At 39.7% G+C, this 17,945-nt stretch overlaps 1 protein-coding gene across 7 annotated transcripts in view; it reads left to right on the forward strand.

Annotated features, from left to right (window-relative positions):
* The window catches only part of ZNF521 (zinc finger protein 521), a 229,379-nt gene extending 213,150 nt beyond the window's left edge, over positions 1-16,229 (forward strand). For all 7 annotated transcript variants that reach the window (XM_027675027.1, XM_027675045.1, XM_027674990.1 and 4 more), the window contains one exon: positions 15,401-16,229. In XM_027675027.1, the coding sequence (XP_027530828.1) occupies positions 15,401-15,430 (30 nt within the window). In that variant the 3' untranslated portion in view covers positions 15,431-16,229. The remainder of the gene's footprint in view (positions 1-15,400) is intronic.
* The last annotated feature ends 1,716 nt before the right edge of the window (positions 16,230-17,945 follow it).

Genomic DNA, 17,945 nt, shown 5'->3' on the forward strand with positions numbered 1-17,945 from the left:
GCAACTTAATTGCTTCTTTGCTAACTTAGACTTGAAATTCATGTGACCAAGTAGTAGAAGCAAGTACAATCTTAACTAAACAGGTAGTGTGCGAAGATTTGTTATTATTATTATTGCTGTAAGGCACTGTCAGAAGACTGGTGAGACTGTCTAGCTTTGAAAGAACTGAACTCAGTTCACAGAGATTTAGATGATGCTTTATCAACCTGGCACTTTACTGCAATATTAAACTCAGAATATGGTTAAAAGACCATGTACTTGACTGTCACAGCAATATTAATTTTCAGTGTTTCACTGGATGTAATCTCATGTAGTCTATTGTTTGTATTCCTTTAAAACTTATAAATCAAATCCAGACCTGGAAAATACTAGTGTATGAACTTAACAGATGTGCTGCCATAAGGGACCTGCTAGGTTATAAACTGCAGAAATTATCTTTTTCTATTTCAGATTCCTAGCTTATTCCAGGGAGATTTAGGAGCCACAGAAGTAAGGTGGAAGGTCATGCATTAGGACAGTAGCACCCACCCAGCACTTGACGCTGGGTGTAATTGTCAGGAAATCCACCTCTAATCATTTTATTATTCGGTCATATCATCTGTCGAAGCTCCTGAACAAAAGTAAGGCAAGAATGACTTCAGTAGCTCTGTGTCCAGGTTTTCTTAGGTGAAAGATCACTTTGAGATGACACAGCTGAGTAGTCAGGCTGAAATCCTAGTTGGTATTTTATTAATTTTGCACCAAGATAAATCTTGAAATTCTGACAAACTCCATGACAGGTGAAATTCCTTCTTGCAGAATCTGCTCAGCAAGAGGCTGCTCATTTCGTTCTGTTCGGAGGCAGGCAACAGGAGGGCAGCTTTATAATCAGCCCTCAAAGGAGCCCCGGCCGCCCCAGAGCCTTGGACTGATTGAATAACTCCTGGGCCTCTTCCCCTAGGCCTCCATCAGCAGGGGTCCTGTGGAAAGCAATCTCCCGCAGACTGGCACTGAAGTGAGCTTTAAACTACTATTTTCTGCTCTCCAGAGGAGCCTGGAGTACTAAAAGATAGATGGACTGCAGATATTTTATGAGAAACTGTCAGAAGAAGAGCAGAGTAAATGTTTTTTTTCCTCCTTCGAGTCACACGCTGCATCACTGTAGAATTTTTCCCAGAATCTTTTACACGGAAAGTTTGCAATTAATTGGTTGCTAACCTTAATTTTCCCCCTCCCTCTTATTTTCTTTTTTTCCCCTTCCCTCTTCTTCTTCTCTTTCTTTTTTTTTCCTTAAATATTCACTCAGAGGCCCTTTGCTTAACCACAGTTGCAGAAAATCAGTACCATTTGCACTGAAATATTTATAATGACAGAATGAAAAATTGGATTCATTTTCTGGCCTGTAGCCGAACAGTCTGCAACTTTGCACAGCATTGTTTAGCATCTCTCATTCCTTCCTTTCATTGGGGTCATTTTCAGACACGCATGCACGCGCTGCCCATGCTTCAGAGGAATGTTTAGCAAAACACAGAGCCATTTTTAATCTCAGCCTTGAGAAAACAACTTGTCTCTAACCCTACCACCATTTGTGGGGGGAAGCAAAGGGGGAGGTCCCCGAGAAGAGTGTAGAATTCCTTTTACAGGAGAGATTATAGAGGATGACATGCAGTAATCTGTCCTCTACAGCAAAGCAGTGTACGGCTGGAATTCAGCAAGTTGCTTCGATGTGATGCAGGGGAGGCAGGGTGGACTTAGTACTGGACTGGAGGATCTCTCTAGTAAACCCTGTTCTGCCACCAGTTCCCTTAGTGGCCTTGGGAAACTCATTTCCCATGAAGGAAGAGGTTGTCAAAAGCTCCCTTTTGTGCCTGAACAGAGACTGTGCCTATAAAAATGCCCTGTGCTTCTTTGCACCTCCAGAAAACAGAAGATGCTGGAACTGTACATATTTACTTCCCTTGAAGCAATGGTGTGAAGGTGAAGTGGTTGATGTTTGCAAAGAGCTTTGAAAATGAAAGTGCAGATCCTCAGGCTCCAATTTGCATCCCCTGCCAGTATAAAAGGTACCTTAGTCAGACAGCCAAGGATTCCCTCAGTACGCAGCAAATCCTGTTTATTTTGCAAGCTGGTTCTGTATCACTCCCTTTTGGTCCTCACAGGCATGTCTCAGACTCTGATGAATTCCAGGGATTTTTAATTGGTATAACAATCCCATGGGGCTATTATGAGTTGGCGTAAATTCAGGCAGTCTTAGGAATGCTTTAACGTGCACTGAGGACTATGGTAGCCCATGATTTGAATATTTAGGCCACATGGATTTACAATAACATACAGTGATTGTATAGGAATTAGTCTGAAAATGTACACAATCTAGCAGAGAATTGTAAATCTCTGCAGATGTTGGACCCTTGTGCAGAACTTAATAGAGAAATATATCTGTGAAAAGAGGTATTTCAAAAACCCTTCGAAATTATTCTCTGGTGAGTTTGCAGATTGTCTTGACAATTGCATTCATTTCTGGAAAAGCAAGCCCTGTGGCCAAAATCTTAATTCCTAATGCCTAAAAAGAGGCACCTTGAGACCATGCTGGGTCCTCCAAGAAAGTGGTTTGGGTGCAGGGGTCAGATTCTGCTAAGTGTTGAGAATCTCCTGAAAATGCAGGTGAAAGAAATTGCCTATCAAGGTCCAAAACCGTCATCTTGATAACTTCACCCATATCAAATTTATGAGATAGCTCTATTGCTCACAGCAGATGTCTGCATATAGTACTAAATTTTGATCTCTCTACTCCACATCACTCATTTGAGCACAAACTTTTTATTTATTTGCTTTCTTTTGTTAGAGCTTCAAAATGCTGGCTCCCTCTCAATGCTCTTAGGAGCACAGCCTGAGCAGGTGTGCCTAGAAGCAGTAGGAAGGGACAGACATCTGCTCTAGGCATCAGTAAGCTCAGTTAACACTGCTTAGCATTCCATGGTTTGTGAGCAACACATACTTTTTATGATTCAAAAGTTTCTTACAAACTTGCAGATTTGTCTTTTAACCATGTTCCCCAAGATACTTTGACAGGTCAGCCTGAAGTGATGAGTGTTCTGACACAAACTTCATTGTGTCTTAGAATTTTGCCTGCAGTTGTTTTAATGTAGTATTGCTTTGATTTGAAAAGGAACTTTGTACAAAGGGGGGTGGTTTAGGATATAACAAAAAAAAAATCCAATATTGTGCTGCATGTATTACAGAGATTTTCTGCTTAACCCTTCTTATTACTTTCTGGTTTTCTTTTTTTTTTTCATGTATTTAAATGGGGAACAGTACAGTTTTTGTAATTTTTAATAGTTGCTTAGAAGAAAAACTAATAGAGATGAGAAAGAATGTGAGCTTTAATTGCAAATATTAAATACATTTTTCAACTGACATTTTGCAAGCAGATTGCCCTGACTATTTAATGACATTTTAAGGGAAGTCATAGCCCCAGAGCAGGCTCTTTCAAATCTAGAAGTATTTCGTTGGTTGAGCTGACCAGGACACAAATGTACAGGTGTGTAAAATGCCTTAAGATGTAGAAGAGATTTGTGGTGACGATAGACTACAGACCAGAGTGAGGTGACAGTACAGATGTAATGGGAGGGTGCAGAATTGTTACTGAGCATCAGGGACCATAAGAGCATCCCCCAAAGAAAGGTTACATCTCACTGTTGAAAACAGTACCTTTCTGGGAAAGCTGTTTTCTCCATGGGCCTGAACTGTTGTGTGGGGTTTATTTTTCTGTTTGGAGTGCCAGTCTGTATACTAAAGTTATTAGTTTATAAATTTTGCCATGCTAAAGTAACTGTGAGAGCTTTAAATTAGAATAAGTGCCACTTCTGTGTGGCAGGTTCCTTTGAGGGCTGATTAGAAAGCAGGCCTCCTGTTGCCTGTCCCTTTATGCATGGCACTATTGCTGTGGGTACTTGTTTATAGCTTACCTTTGAATTTATATAAGTGTGCACTGTGGTATGATGAATTGCCCTCCAATAGCAAAGATTCTGCCTTTTTTTTTCCTGGGTTCAAGCTAATACTTTATTTTAAAGAGTTCTTTTAATTAGGTGAGTTTTATTGTAATGAATTAAAATTAACTTGGAGTAGCAAATTATATAAGACTGTGAGGGTTATAGATTAGCCTCACCATAGCTACAGCACATCTTTTTGTAAAGGAATTAAAGTTCTCTGTTTCAGACACCTTGGTACTAAACATAGACAGCACGAGTGTAAGTGTTGTCTCCAGTTATTTTCCCTGTAAATGTGATTCTTTCCACTCAATTCGAAGATTGCCGCACTAAAAGCAGTCCTAATGGGCAACGAGGGGTGAAAGCCGTAGCTGCAGAAGGCTGGATCCCCTCACAGGAGGTAGCCAAGGAGACAGGAGTACCACAGCATCACAAGCCAAAGCCAGAAGTGAGGGGTGGAGGCATTTCTTCTACTGTCAGTACAGGGTCAAGGCAGGATCTAATGACATGTCTCACTTGCAATGTGTCACTGGCCAGATGTCTAACAGGAAACGGAATGACCAGCCTCAAAGAATGACATTTGGTAGGAGAATACTTCTACACTCACAGGAAGGAAGGAAAAAAGCATAAAAGAGTGCTTCTTTGTGGCGTACTTCTTGTTTGAAGGAGGAGTATTAGATTGTAGGAGTTGGACTTCACTGTCTTCCCCCTTTTATAAGTTATGTAAACAGGAGAAAGTGAGAGTAAAGTTCTTCCCATTAAACTGTGGTCACATTTCACACTTCTTTTACATGAATGCAAATGATGGGTGAAAAAAAAAACAACAAAACAGAACAAATAGAAGACAATAGAGAATCCGGACTTCTGAATTTTACGACCAACAACCACAATGACAAACATGAAATTTTATTGTCCTACTATGACATGTCAGTAAATGCTCCAGATTTATTGATTTACAGTGTGTGTCCTCACAAAATTTAGATAAGTAGTGACTTCCTTATAAAAGGGCAAAGTAGCATTCTGGTCTGTCTAGAAATCACCTTTAAAACATGGAGTTTCTTGGACTGAAAAGGGGGGAACTCACATGAGGTTGCTCTAAGAACAAAATGTTTCAACATAGGGTTCTTAACTGTCTTAACTAATCACCAGCTATGAAGGGATAAAATAGTCCTTAGTTTCTTTTCCAACAAGTACGTTTGTAATTCACACACCCCCCCCAAGCCTGCCACATAAGCACTGTCCCAGTTCCTGCTATTCCTTGTTTGAAGAGCTGTAGGAAAAAGGACTGTAAGATGTCCAAGATGGGCTGGCTCAGTAACCAGTTGTGAAGGATGTCAGAGAGCAAAGTCCATAGGGACCTCTGCTTATCAGCTCAGAAATCCTTGGCTGTTATTACCAAATCCGCTCAATCTGGCTTTCCTTGCAGACTGTCTTGAAGGAAAAAGATGCACCAATGTGCAACAGAGTTTGGAGCATTTAGAAGAGGAGGAGAGCTAGCAGAACACCATAGCTTTTCCTTTTCTTTCCTACACATTCAAAAATTGACATACCATGGACGAGGGGACATATTTTCACTTGCATTCCTGATTTCAGGATCCAAAATATGCTTCAGTCCACTCCTGCATTCTCTGAACTGGGTGTATGTATGCTTAGTGGCTGGATAACTTCCAAATATGATTTCCACATACGAAAGGCAGGTTTGCTGATTTAAAAACAGGGCTATTTAAGGGTTTGCTTTTAGCTGAGTGAAAATGGTGTTAGTCGCTGTGAGTTAATCTCAGGCTGATCCATAACCTCCCGTGTGCTGAGCGCTGTTGTACAAGGCCCCACGCACCAGCTGGCAATGTGCGGGGAATCCAGATTCCAGGCTGTCCCCATGTCACCTGCAAAGCACAATACCCAGTGTTATGTCAGGAGGTAGGGAGGTGAACTCAGCGATCGATACAAGTGTGGGATGTGTCTGTCTGTATAATAGGAGTGCAGACAAGTTACAGCATTTTTCTTTCAGGCTGTATCACGAAACTTGTAATTTCACTTGTAATTTTGTTCAAAGAGATTCTTGTGCATGCACCTGTGGAAAACTGGAAAAGTATCATTGTTTTAAAGGTTGCCCTTTGCATATAAATCACAACTCTGTGTGCTTCCCCATTTTAATTGGGTGACCTTTTGAATCCTATGGACAGGAGCTTAAATTCTGGATCTGCCACTTGGTTTAAGATTTGAAATCAATTCATGATCTAGCAGTTACTCTGCTTTAAAGCAAAAAACCAGAATGGAAATTTGAGAAGAAATTTCACTTGGAAGGTTCTTTTCAGAAGTCATAGAAAACTTCATTGCAGACCAAATAGATGTGTATAAAATCCAGATTCATTTGTCAGTTTAATCCCTGAAAAGCATCAGGATTCAGTGAGTATGAGAGGAAGAGCAAGAAACGTGTAATGTTTCCAACAGGACATTTCTGTGCAATTATCAATTTAAGCTTCTATTATTTGTCACTAATTACTGCACTGAGCTGTTAAATATTTAGTAGTAGTTTGTTTAATTGGGTTTGACCTATAAATGAATCTGTGCATAGTGTAGCTCCAGTTCCAGCAGCCAGTTCCTTACTTCCAGCTATGCAAATTTGTATTCACATAAGATGAACACATATTGTCAGACAAAGGGTTTTGTTTTTGTTTTTTATGTTTGTTACCTCTCTCCCCCTCACTGACTTTTTTAAGGTATCTAAAATTCAGCACAAAGTAGGAGTGCTGACTGTGAACATAAAATGGGAGGTTGGTCAAACTTAAACTTGTTTACAGATGTCGTAATTTAGAAAGCACCAGCATAAATTAAACATAAAAAAAGAAAAAAGAAATAAAGCAGAGCAACTACTAGCCCATGAACACATATGTCTTGTAAAACACTGACTTAATCCCTGAATATCTTATTAGGCAGTATTGCCTATCAAGGCTTGTTGTTCCCTGTTACTTTGTTGTACGATAGCTGCAGATAAATCTGGATTTTTTCGGCTTTGGGTTCTGCTTGCTCTTTGCCTGGCTGTGTCTGACAGGGTGAACAGAGTTCTCGCTATGACCTCTGCAGAGGGTGTGCAAGAATCGATGAGTATATGAGCAATATTCACTTTGTGTTAAATCCAAAAGGCCTGGCTCTATTCTTACTTGTTCCTATCTTGAAACTCCCTTGATTTCAGAGGATTTTCTCTTAATTTATACCAGGGTAATCATAACCATATTCTAAAGTAATAAGACTTTTGATATATTTCTCAGAAGTGCCTCCTTTTGCCTTTTTTGTTAAAGCTTTTATTCCCACTTAATGAACAATTTTCTTATTGGGGAAGGATGCCTGTGTATTAATTTCAAACATTTGCAGTATCACAAAAGCCTTGTTTTTCTACAAGTAACACTTAGGCCTCGATCCTGATTAGCAGTACAGCCCCTTTGCTGCATGAATGAACAGGAAGGTTTCCCAATTTTGATGAACTGCTGTGCACATGTGCTAACCATTGCCCTCTCTCCCCATCACCATCATCTTATCGTTTATGGGGATGATACACACACCTTGCCCGTGCAGCCAGGCTCATCTTGCCTGAAACAGAAGGCATCATTATAAGTTTCATTGCATCTCAATGAACAACAAACAGGGTAAGGGAGGCTTATGGGAGGTTATTGCCTGGCACCATGGGTTAAAACAGCCTTCGAGCTACTCTGATTTATGTCAGAGGCTTAACAGGGAACCCCCTGCCAACGCTCATAATGAGAAAGGTGCAAGGATGGTGAACAGGTATCGGTGTTTGTGTCTGTTCTCTTCCGGTGACAATGGTGACAGTCTTATTTGCTGTACCCAGGAATATATGTCATTCTTTTCCATACAAGAAGTCTGTGATATATGTACTCACATATTGTAATGAATCCAAAAGGAATCATTGACATTTTACTACTGACTTATTGGAAGTCTCGGAAGAAAAATAGGTATCATGGGTTTTGGTTTGGTTTAGGTTTGGTTTTAATTTTCAGTTTGCATCCCTGAGAACATGCTATCCAGTTTGAGATTGTTTTTATGGGTAGGTTTTCTCTGGTCCTGCTGGAAATGCTTGAGTAGAAGAACCATAACACTAAGAGTTTTACATAAATATGATAAAGAGCAAAATCTGATTAGCAGTTATGCCACTTCAGAGACATTAATATAATATCAAATCACATAGCTTAGGTGAACTAATTTATATGAATAACTGCAATTCATGTAGAATAACTGCAATTCACTGTAGACTTTCCTAAATTATTGTTGTCAACAGTGGTCAGTCATGTCCTAAGATGACCATTTAATTGGCCATCGTGTCTGAGAACAGACCTGATTCTCAAAAGCTGGTAAACATCAGCTCACCACACATAAATGGTATTTATGGGAACACAGATTCTCTTGGGATTCATCCCCTTCTTTGTTGTGGAAATAGCTCTGGTTTAGTTCAGATCAAATCCTTATTTCCTTGGGAATCTGAACTTTCAGAGGCTGTATTTTGTTAGGTCTATGCTGGTGATCAAACTTGGCCAGGATGAAACTCCATGCCTACTTTAGTGTGTTTATAAATTCATTGGTATTCCTCCTGCTCTGCCAGCTGCACTACAGTACTGGAGATGCTGCTGGAAGGGACCTTTTTTTCTGGAATTTTTCCTGTTTTCTCCCGAGCCCCAAAGTCTCTATTAGGCTTCCTACTTTTCACCTGTGAAAAACTATTAGACGTCATCTCTTTTCCAGCTCCCTCATTCACTTACCATGTTACCATTGAAATCTGAATAAATATTTGAGTCAGAAGCATTGTAATTCCTGGGATGAAACACATCAGAAACACTTGTTAGTTCCAAACATTTCAGATAAAGCAATTATAGTTAATTTTTTGTGGTTAATGTTTTATGAAAGGAAGGGAGGGGCCTGGGAGGGAAAATAATCTGTAGGCTCAGCATTTGTTGGTAAGCTTCAACTGAAGTTGCTCTTTTTGTATTTCACCTATGTGAAAAATACAGAAATATACTCTGTCAGTACAATTAAGGATTATAGAATCACAGAACAGACCTGGATATGTCCCTAACCTGCAGTTAATTCAGTCAGTGGAGGTGGACTATGGAAGTCATTACCCTTAGTATGGGAACCCAAATTCCACCCAATACTACATTCTTACCTATATAGCAACTGAGCCTTAGAAACCACTGTAACAGAATCTTTTTAATTGCTTGCAGCAGCAGTGGAGTCAGGGCTGTAATGTTTTGGGGCATTGAAAGTAAGTTTACTGCTTTCAGATGCTTTGAAATGGCCCAGATATTCCACTGAAACCAGCTCCTGACTATGCAGATTTGGTTTCATGTGTGATTTGGGGTTGGCTGAGCCTCTTCCTCTCCTGGGATGAACATCAGGAAAAAAAATACTAACCCTGAGGTCTGTGAAGCTGTGAAATAGTCTCCCAAGAGAAGCATTGGAAGCTCTAATTAAAATTGGACTGGGCAAAACACTTGAAATTACACTATAGGCAATAATCCAACACTGGCAAGATGGGTGGAGAAAACGCCCTAATGGGTCTTTTCTGTCCTTAAATTCTATGAATTCTTGTTCTTCTCTTTTATTATGCTATTTCACCTTTTTCTTTAATGGTGACATAGTGTCATCTAGAAAGTATTATAAAATACTGTTGTGAGCTGAGTGGGATGATGTTAAATGTCAAAAGAAAATGCAACAGTTTCTCCGCAGGTTCACAGTGATTACATGGAGACAGGAAAAAGAAACTGACTGTAAGCAAGTGATCTGTAAGACAGTGAAAAATGCATTGAATGTCTGCAATATATATGTTTATCATTTTGACATTGCATTTCATATTCTTTGCTTATAAAGAATATCCACATTCCACCAAATCTAACACAGGTGTGGGAAAGTCATTTACTGTAACTGTGTACATCACTCAGATTTCTGGAGACATTTTCTATCCCAGTGTTTCACATATCCCCGAAGACCTAGACTAAATAATATATTTTTACATTTTAATTTATAATATGTATTTAATCTTAACGTCTTACAAATCTAAGTACCTCATCGATTTAGTCCTGGGTATAATCATATTACAGTTTACCAAGAAAGAATCCTTCCACAATATAATGGGAGCCTGACAAAAAACTCTGTGCTGCAATACTGAAGCAGCACAAATATGAAGAAACAGTTGTAAAAATAACCTTTTCAGAGATTTTTCATATAGTTTAGTCTGAATAAGTTTCATTTATTTCTTTTGGGTGTTACCACTTAATACTCCTTTCCCTCCTCCCTTGCCTTTCCACGTGGTATAGCATTTCAGCAGTGTCCAATACAGAGCTTTCTGCGTGAGAGGTCACGACAACCAGCTAAGTAACAAAGCATTGGACCGAAGTTCTGGAAACCATGTTGATAATGTGCAACTACTAGGTTTTGTAAGGCTTGCCTTTCCACAAGCCTTTCTTTCTTCCCTTTCAGTTCTGGAAAACCCAGCATCCTCTTCTTAGCTGCAGACAGTTTGAAAAGTGTGGTACAGGGTAAGAAGCTGGAATAAAAAGAAGGGAAGAGAAGCAGAAAATCTTGATTAGAAAGTATAATTTAATAGAACATGTATTGAACCAAATGTATTGATTAATGTGGTAGATATAGTACTTATATTGATTCAAACTAGAGATTTAGTACTAAAAGCTGTAAGCCAAAAAGCTGTTGCAGATTGCTACAAAAGTCAGTTTAATGCTGTCCTTGAGAATGCCTTCACAAAGAAATTCTTCTAATGTTTGAGGAGTAGGTAGAATGCGGTATATGTCAGTTTGATCCCGGAGGGTTTTATTTTGTACTCTAATAGCTGTTACGAGCCTACATTATATCCAAGGAGTAATTTTCCTTAGGGGTGCCCAGCTCGCTTTGTGTCAATATTCTAGCATTTTAAGTCACGTACAGTATATGCTTCTGGGAACAGTGCAGGAGCCAGCCAGACTCATAATGGTCTGCATTCATTAATAAAGGCAGAAGCTTCTGTCCCTCCATTGCCCACTACAGGGATGCCTCCCTGGTCTTCAGGGACCCGTACAGACACATTTAAAGAAAGCTTTATTTTGAGTGGGCAGGAGATGAAATGCAGGACTTGCAGGCATTTCCTAAGTCAGCTATATGCCCGAGCACAGGGGTGACCTTAATGGGTCAAAGAAGAATGCAGGTCAAAAGACTTATTATCCAGCCTGTTGGAAACCAATTGCTTTTGTGTAAAAAAAAAATAAATTGTACCGCTTAAAGGTTGATAGTAATGCAGAGTTCTGTTTTACAACCTGGAACTGTATTGCAGTGCGGTGGGGTGCATTTTTATTCTTTTAATGCAAAAAAAATACAAGACAGTCTGTAACATACACAGATAAAGGATTCCAGATAAGTGATAACATGTAGGGTACCATAATTACTTAATCAGTGATGATTGATTACTCATGTTTGTGTTCTTGAACTAAGGAAAAAATAACATGCTGCTGTGGTACTGTTACCATCTGTTGAAATAATGCATCTACATTTCATCTTTGTATTTCTTCACGTGTACCCTCTTTGCACTGTTTGTCAGGTACAGCCATCTCTTGTTTCATCTGGTCATAAAAAACAGAAGTCCCATTTAAATTGAGTGCAACCGCAGTTCACATTAAGGATTCTAATGGGCTAGTGAGTCTGTGGCTATCTGTGGGTATTTTTTAGTTTGTTAATTTTGATGCTGTGAGTGGGAACTTTTTGCTAGCTATTCCTTCTCATGTTCCCTCTGAAACACAAAGGCATGCACCAAACAACAAATAATATTACCTCTTTTGTCTCAAGCGTTTCTGCAAAGAAACCTTTTCATATTTGTTTGCCAAGGAGATTCTTCCACACCATATTATCCTGAAATCTTTGCATGTTTTTAACTCCTCAGCACTAACAACAGGGATATCCCAAAGCATTTTCATCCACAAAAGTGGTGGCATGTAATTTTATAGCAGGTCACATAACAGTTGGGATTCTGGATTCAGTTAACAAAAATAATTATCTCTAGGAACAGGGAAAATGCACTTTAAGAGTTTATTTTGCTTTTGAAATAGATTGAATTCAGGTTTTCCCAGGTAATATACCTGCTTTCCAGATAACTCTGAGACAGAGAAATTGGAGTGTAGGAGTTTTCCTGGTTCAGTTTGTGTCTATGCCAGTAACAAATGCAATGACACACAGACCTCCTGCTTCACTGTTCCTCCATTTTGTGCATACAAAGCTTGCATTTGTATTTGCAAACTAGTTTCTCCTCGTGAGATCCCAGCCCTTGGAAATGGGAACACAGCTGTTGCTGAAGTCCAGGAAGGATTATATTAAGAAAAAATATTTTCCCCTTTCCATGGCTAAGCAGGAAATTGACATTTTTGCTTTGTAGGGAGACTACCACATAATTAAACAGATGTGCTTATGTGCAATCAAATTTGGGGGAGGCAAAGAAGGGGGAGCATATGATATCTCCTGTACTTCATTAAATGACTTCTCTTTGGCAAGTGGATGCACTAATTGCTCCAAACTCAGGCAAACTAGTCGAAGTTTCTGGAGGAGGCATGTTCCAAGCTTGTCTGGTGTGTGTTTAGTGAAGGGCAGCGTGCTCTCCGAGCCGCACAGGGGATGTCAGCTGTGATATTGTGCTCTCCCTGGGTGTACCGCACTCCTGTGTCCCTGCCGCGTCCCTGCCGGCGGGAGCTCCAAATTCTGCTTTCCCCGCCTGCCTTCACTCTCACTGCTGGAGAGGCGGGGAGCTCGCTGCACACAAGGCAAAGAGACTATCAGAGTCGAGATCTGCTGTGTGGATAATAGAGGAGAATTTTTGCCCTAAATTTTTAAACACAACACCCCTCATAAAAACAACAGCAGTTCATAACTGGGATTAATGTTTGCAATTTTCAGTCACTTAGACATGGGGTCTCCAATAGATGGCTTTTGGTGGAGTGGAATATGGCTCTCTGTGGGATTACAGAATTTTCCTCCTTTTCTTATCTGTCTCCTCCCATCTTTCACCTGCTTGTCTTGTCCATGTTACACTCCTGAAGTCCTTCCACTTTGTATTTTTTTGCCACTTAGCCAAATAGGTATTTCTCCCCAGACCCTCACGTTTTGGGAGCCTTAATTACTTTGGAAACTGCATTTTGTTTTGACTGTTTACAACAAGTATTTTTAAGGCCTAAACTCTTCAAAGCATTTCCTCATGTTAATATCCTGCCCTGTCTCATTCTTCTCTGCAATGTTTGGGGTTTTTTTCTATTATTTCTTCATTATCTCTAGAGAATCTCATTTTGCACCAAAGCACAGGAGTCAGGGACACTGAGAGCAGGGGCAAGTCAGTTCCTTACTCTGTGTTTTATTTTGTCTCCTTCATATTTGGATCTTTTTATTTTTAAATCAAAAATGTCATTGCAGCAAGAGTTACAGCTGCAATTCTGAAACGCCTTTTGACTGCTTCATAGGCAACTGTTCATGCAACCTCATACTGATTATGCATTTTTCACTTAGTGAAGAGAAATGAAAAATGGGCATGGACTGATGTGCTTGTTCTCAGTAGACTAGAAACAAAAGACGCCCCAAATATCTGTCTACAATGTAACAATTGGTATATGACTTCACCTGCTCGGAAGCAGAGAAAAAATCAGAATTCAGGCTGCCACCCCATATTTAACTTGTCCTGTTGTTTCCAGGTACTGCAGGGTCTCCAATAAGCCTGTGGTGTTATGTTGTAAGTGCTGCAATAAATGGACACAACAGGATGACAAAAGGGCTGACTGTCAGGCTTAAATCTTAATTTCCTTGCTTTTGTGGTTTAAAGTCAGAGCCCATTACCTGTGACCAGCCAACATTTTTGGCTGCAGCTATTGTTACTGCTTTACAGCATTTTTAAATGATTTTATGGGAAGGATGAGAAGCTAGATGAAATCAAGTGACAGAGTGTATTTTTTTAACACTCTCTGGTCTTGGACAGTCTGGAATTCCTGCCATCAGCATTAAATCATTTTGTATTCACATCTGGAAATTGCATCTTTGAGTGTCACTGGGTCATTTTCCTTTAATCTTGAGAATGGCACTACATTAAAAATTCCTCAGTCTTACTGTAAGGCCCTTTCCTTGCCAAATGTCCCATGAACTATTATTTGTGTGCGTGCACAGTTTAGAGAGAGAAAAGGAGGAAGAGAGAGAGAACTCTCAGGCTGATCTGCAGTCACGCTGTATTTCACATTCGTTTCACTGAGGCAGTTTTCATGTGCCCTTTCATGGGTGGCTCTGGAGGGTATGGTTCAGTAGATGTTCACTTCGTTGTAAATGATGACTGTCTTGTGGGAACAGGTTCATCTTAAAGTGAGTTAGTCCAAAGAGGTTTAAAGACAGATTAACTTAATAAAGCAGAGTGAAGGGTCTGGATGGTCTGGGAGGAAATCATGGGATGTGACACTCCTGCCCTCTGGGTCACTGGCCCAAATCTGGCCCGATTACTAAGGGGAAAATTCATCACTAATCAGTGGCTGCTATGTTGTCTGAGAAGTAGCATTCACAGACATTTTCTAGTTTTCTATGGATCCTATGTATGTTTTAGAAAACTTAACATGTATTGGTTTGGTTCCTTGCTCTTACCTCGATGCCTGTGAAGGATCTGAGCCAGTACAGGCAGCAAAATAGCATCTTACTAAAAGTGGTCAACTCGATTTGAGCAGTGGTAGGAAAGAAGGTGAAACTTGTGTTTGCTGCTTGATTTGATAATTACTTGTATGGGTAAGGAGAATTTCAGACTCCAAAGGCCATGCTGACCTCACCTCACATAAGGCTCTGCCTTCAATTGAGGAAAAATACCTGTGGTTTTTGGTGACTGAAGGGCAGGCTGTGGCAACCCCTCCTGTTTTCTCATCAGTCTCTGAGCTCTCTGCTAGGCATAGAATGACTCTTACCAGAATATATTGTGCCATACTGTGTAGGGGGAAATAGGTTTTAATGAAATAATGCATTTGAAGCAGTGCCACAGTCTAGGAAGCACAGGCCAGTTAGCAAAGGTCTTTTATGACAAATGCGCTTCTCATTTTTGTAATGCATAAACCATGAGCTGTATGTAAGCAGACACCAGAACTACTGACCTGGTTTGCAGTTTCACTGGGGCAGGTCAGCCCAGACCCTACCTGGAGAGAGTGTGTTGCCCTTCTTGTGGCACATGGAAAGAATACTGGTGTGAAACAGCTGCAGAAAACTCCTCTGCTCCATAATGACGATGCCTCTGGATAGTACAAACAAGGAGGGGTCGAACATACTCTTTTTCCAGTCCATCATTTTGCAAGATATGTTGGAAGAATTGTTTTTGCATCCTTCTTTCACACAGAAATGCCTGTCCTGTGACTAAGCTGTTTCTTTTGTTTTTTTTGTTACAGAATCATACGATGACCCAGCACAGCAGTTAGTGCAAGGCCAGTCTCTTCCACAGAATTCTTTGTGGCACAAAAAGGGAACACATTTTACTCTTTGCACGAAACTTTCATTGTTAATGTATATTATTCAGAATCATTGTATTGTACCATAAAACTTGTATTATCGAAACTGTTGGATGTTCATGTGTTTGAACTTTTGAGCACCGGATAGACTTCCTGTATATAAAGTGTTGCACATGTATTATGTTGTCTGATACTAAAATGGTCTTATAAAGACAAGTGGACTTGGGCCCTATTCAAGAAAGATACAAATAATAATAATACTGTGTGAGGGGGAAAAAATAGCTTAAGAAAAAACGTCATTTTCAAGGAGGAGGGAGAGGGTAATAGCTATGTTCCATTACAGCTCCGTTTGGCCTCTCTTTCTTTTAAACTTCAGTCTAGAAATCTCTCTTTTGGTATACAAACGGATGACTCTAAGACTATTTTTTATTGCTGAAGATTCTTGCAAAAAATATGAAGAGACTCTTTCTCACAGAGCAGGAACCCACAGTTGAATAAGGCCCGTATATATATTTGTAAGCCTTGCGATATGACAGATAGCATTACCATATATGCAATAGTTGTTATGTAGTTTGTCAAAGAATTTTTTTTCCTGGATACCATTTGAAGCTTTGAGTGTTCAAGACTTTCCTTGATGATTTCACATGGCCAAATTCTTGAATCAGTTGAACTAACCTGTATGTTACTGTTATTAATGTTTACTCTGCGGTCTGAACCTGGAGATTACTGGAATTGTTTTCCAAAAGGAAATAAATTCAATTTACCATTACGTGTGAGTGTGCTTTGTGTCTTGTCTTTTTCCTTGGAAAGTAGCATTATTACTGCTGCTGTATTACTTAAAGGACCACCAAGATCTGGAATTCCATTGTATCAGAATCTATACATTGCTCAGTAGAAATAGATTGCTTTTCTCAAAGGTAGGCATTTAAATAAATGCAATGGGACAAACAGATCTGCTGGCCCACTGCAAAGCAATGTGTGCTTGAGGATAATATTGACTGTTTTGTGGTTTTATTTGTTTCTTCTATTTGGCTGTCTCAACAATTTCATACTTGTACACTTGACATGTTGGTTGCCAGAGGAGTCACCACACATCTTCTGTGTATAATTATCAGTGTATTTCATCGTGATATTATTTAATGAGTTGAGTCTAGTACTGATGACACCACAGAGCCACCGCAGTCCTGCCAGTAGTGCTGTTAACCTGACATCCCTCACCCTCTGACATGGGTAGCAGAATTGGAGGTGGTGCACACTGCAAGATGATGCTCACTAGCACCATGGCCCTGGGGAAGCTGTCACAAGACCTCACAGCTTTGCTAAGGTCTGAATTGGCTGCTGACTGCCTGCAGTTTCAAAGAGAAGAAAGAAGGGGATAAAAGCTCTCCTTGCCTATCTCTGTCCCCCACTATTCCAGCTTACCTACAAAAGAGAACCAAAAAAACATTCTCCAGCTATTTTAGTATCTTATCCTATTGCTGGAATTGGTGGTTTTATCCCATGGAAACCAGCTGAAATACTGCTCTTTAAGAGCTGCACATCACAACAAGTACAAATGGCTGGAGCTGCTTGCCTAGTGCTGTCAGGGTATATATAAACTGTGATTTCCAGTTTGCTGAATGTCACAATTTGACTTACAGATGGAGGATGGAGACACAAGAAGTAAAGTCAGAAAGTTTCTGGTTACCAGATATTCCAAGAAAAAATATGTCATATTTAAAACTCCAGCTTTGAAAATATTGTGCAGGTTTTGCTAAATACAAGAAAGAAATTCCAGGGTTTTATATGAATATCTCATTTGTGCTGACAAAAGGATAAATGCAGGCATGAATACACAAGACTTGTAAAATGCCAGTTCTATTTATAAGTCAGAAACCATTCCCATTCTTATTCTCATTAATATATTACTCATTTCAGCCAAATTGAATGTGATGATATGTTCTTTATTTTTGACAGATACCTTAAAGGATATAAGACATTTCAGCCTTCATGTGTGAAAGTGTGACATATTGGTTAAGACTGAAAATAACATGTTTCTAGTACAGTTCAAGTATATAAGAAATATTACACCCTACTGTTTTTGTAAATGCCAGAGTGCCACTGAGCTGAGACAGATGGTAGCTGGGAAAGATGCAATCTTATAATCAAAAGCTAAAATATGTCAAAAATATGTTAGCAAGCAAAACATAGCCTATTACTAGTGTCTCATGTCATGACAGCTTGCAAAACATGCAAAGATGTTGAATTTCTAGATATGTAAATAAAGGAACAGTAAACAGAGCAACAGTGAACGAGATGAAGGCTTTATGCATCAATTGTCCCTTCAGGTCAGCACAGGGGAATAGAGGAGTCTTGTGGCCACAGGCAGCCCCAGGTGGCTTCTGAGAGCTGGCTGCTAGTATCAAGTGCTGGAATCCTCTTACCTTTTCCAAAGTAACAGGTTTCTCAGTGATACCTAAATAGCTGTTTAAATAGATTATGGACG

The sequence above is a fragment of the Neopelma chrysocephalum genome, unplaced genomic scaffold (assembly GCF_003984885.1).
Source record: "Neopelma chrysocephalum unplaced genomic scaffold, ASM398488v2 Primary Assembly neopelma1_22, whole genome shotgun sequence".
Classification (NCBI taxonomy): domain Eukaryota; kingdom Metazoa; phylum Chordata; class Aves; order Passeriformes; family Pipridae; genus Neopelma; species Neopelma chrysocephalum.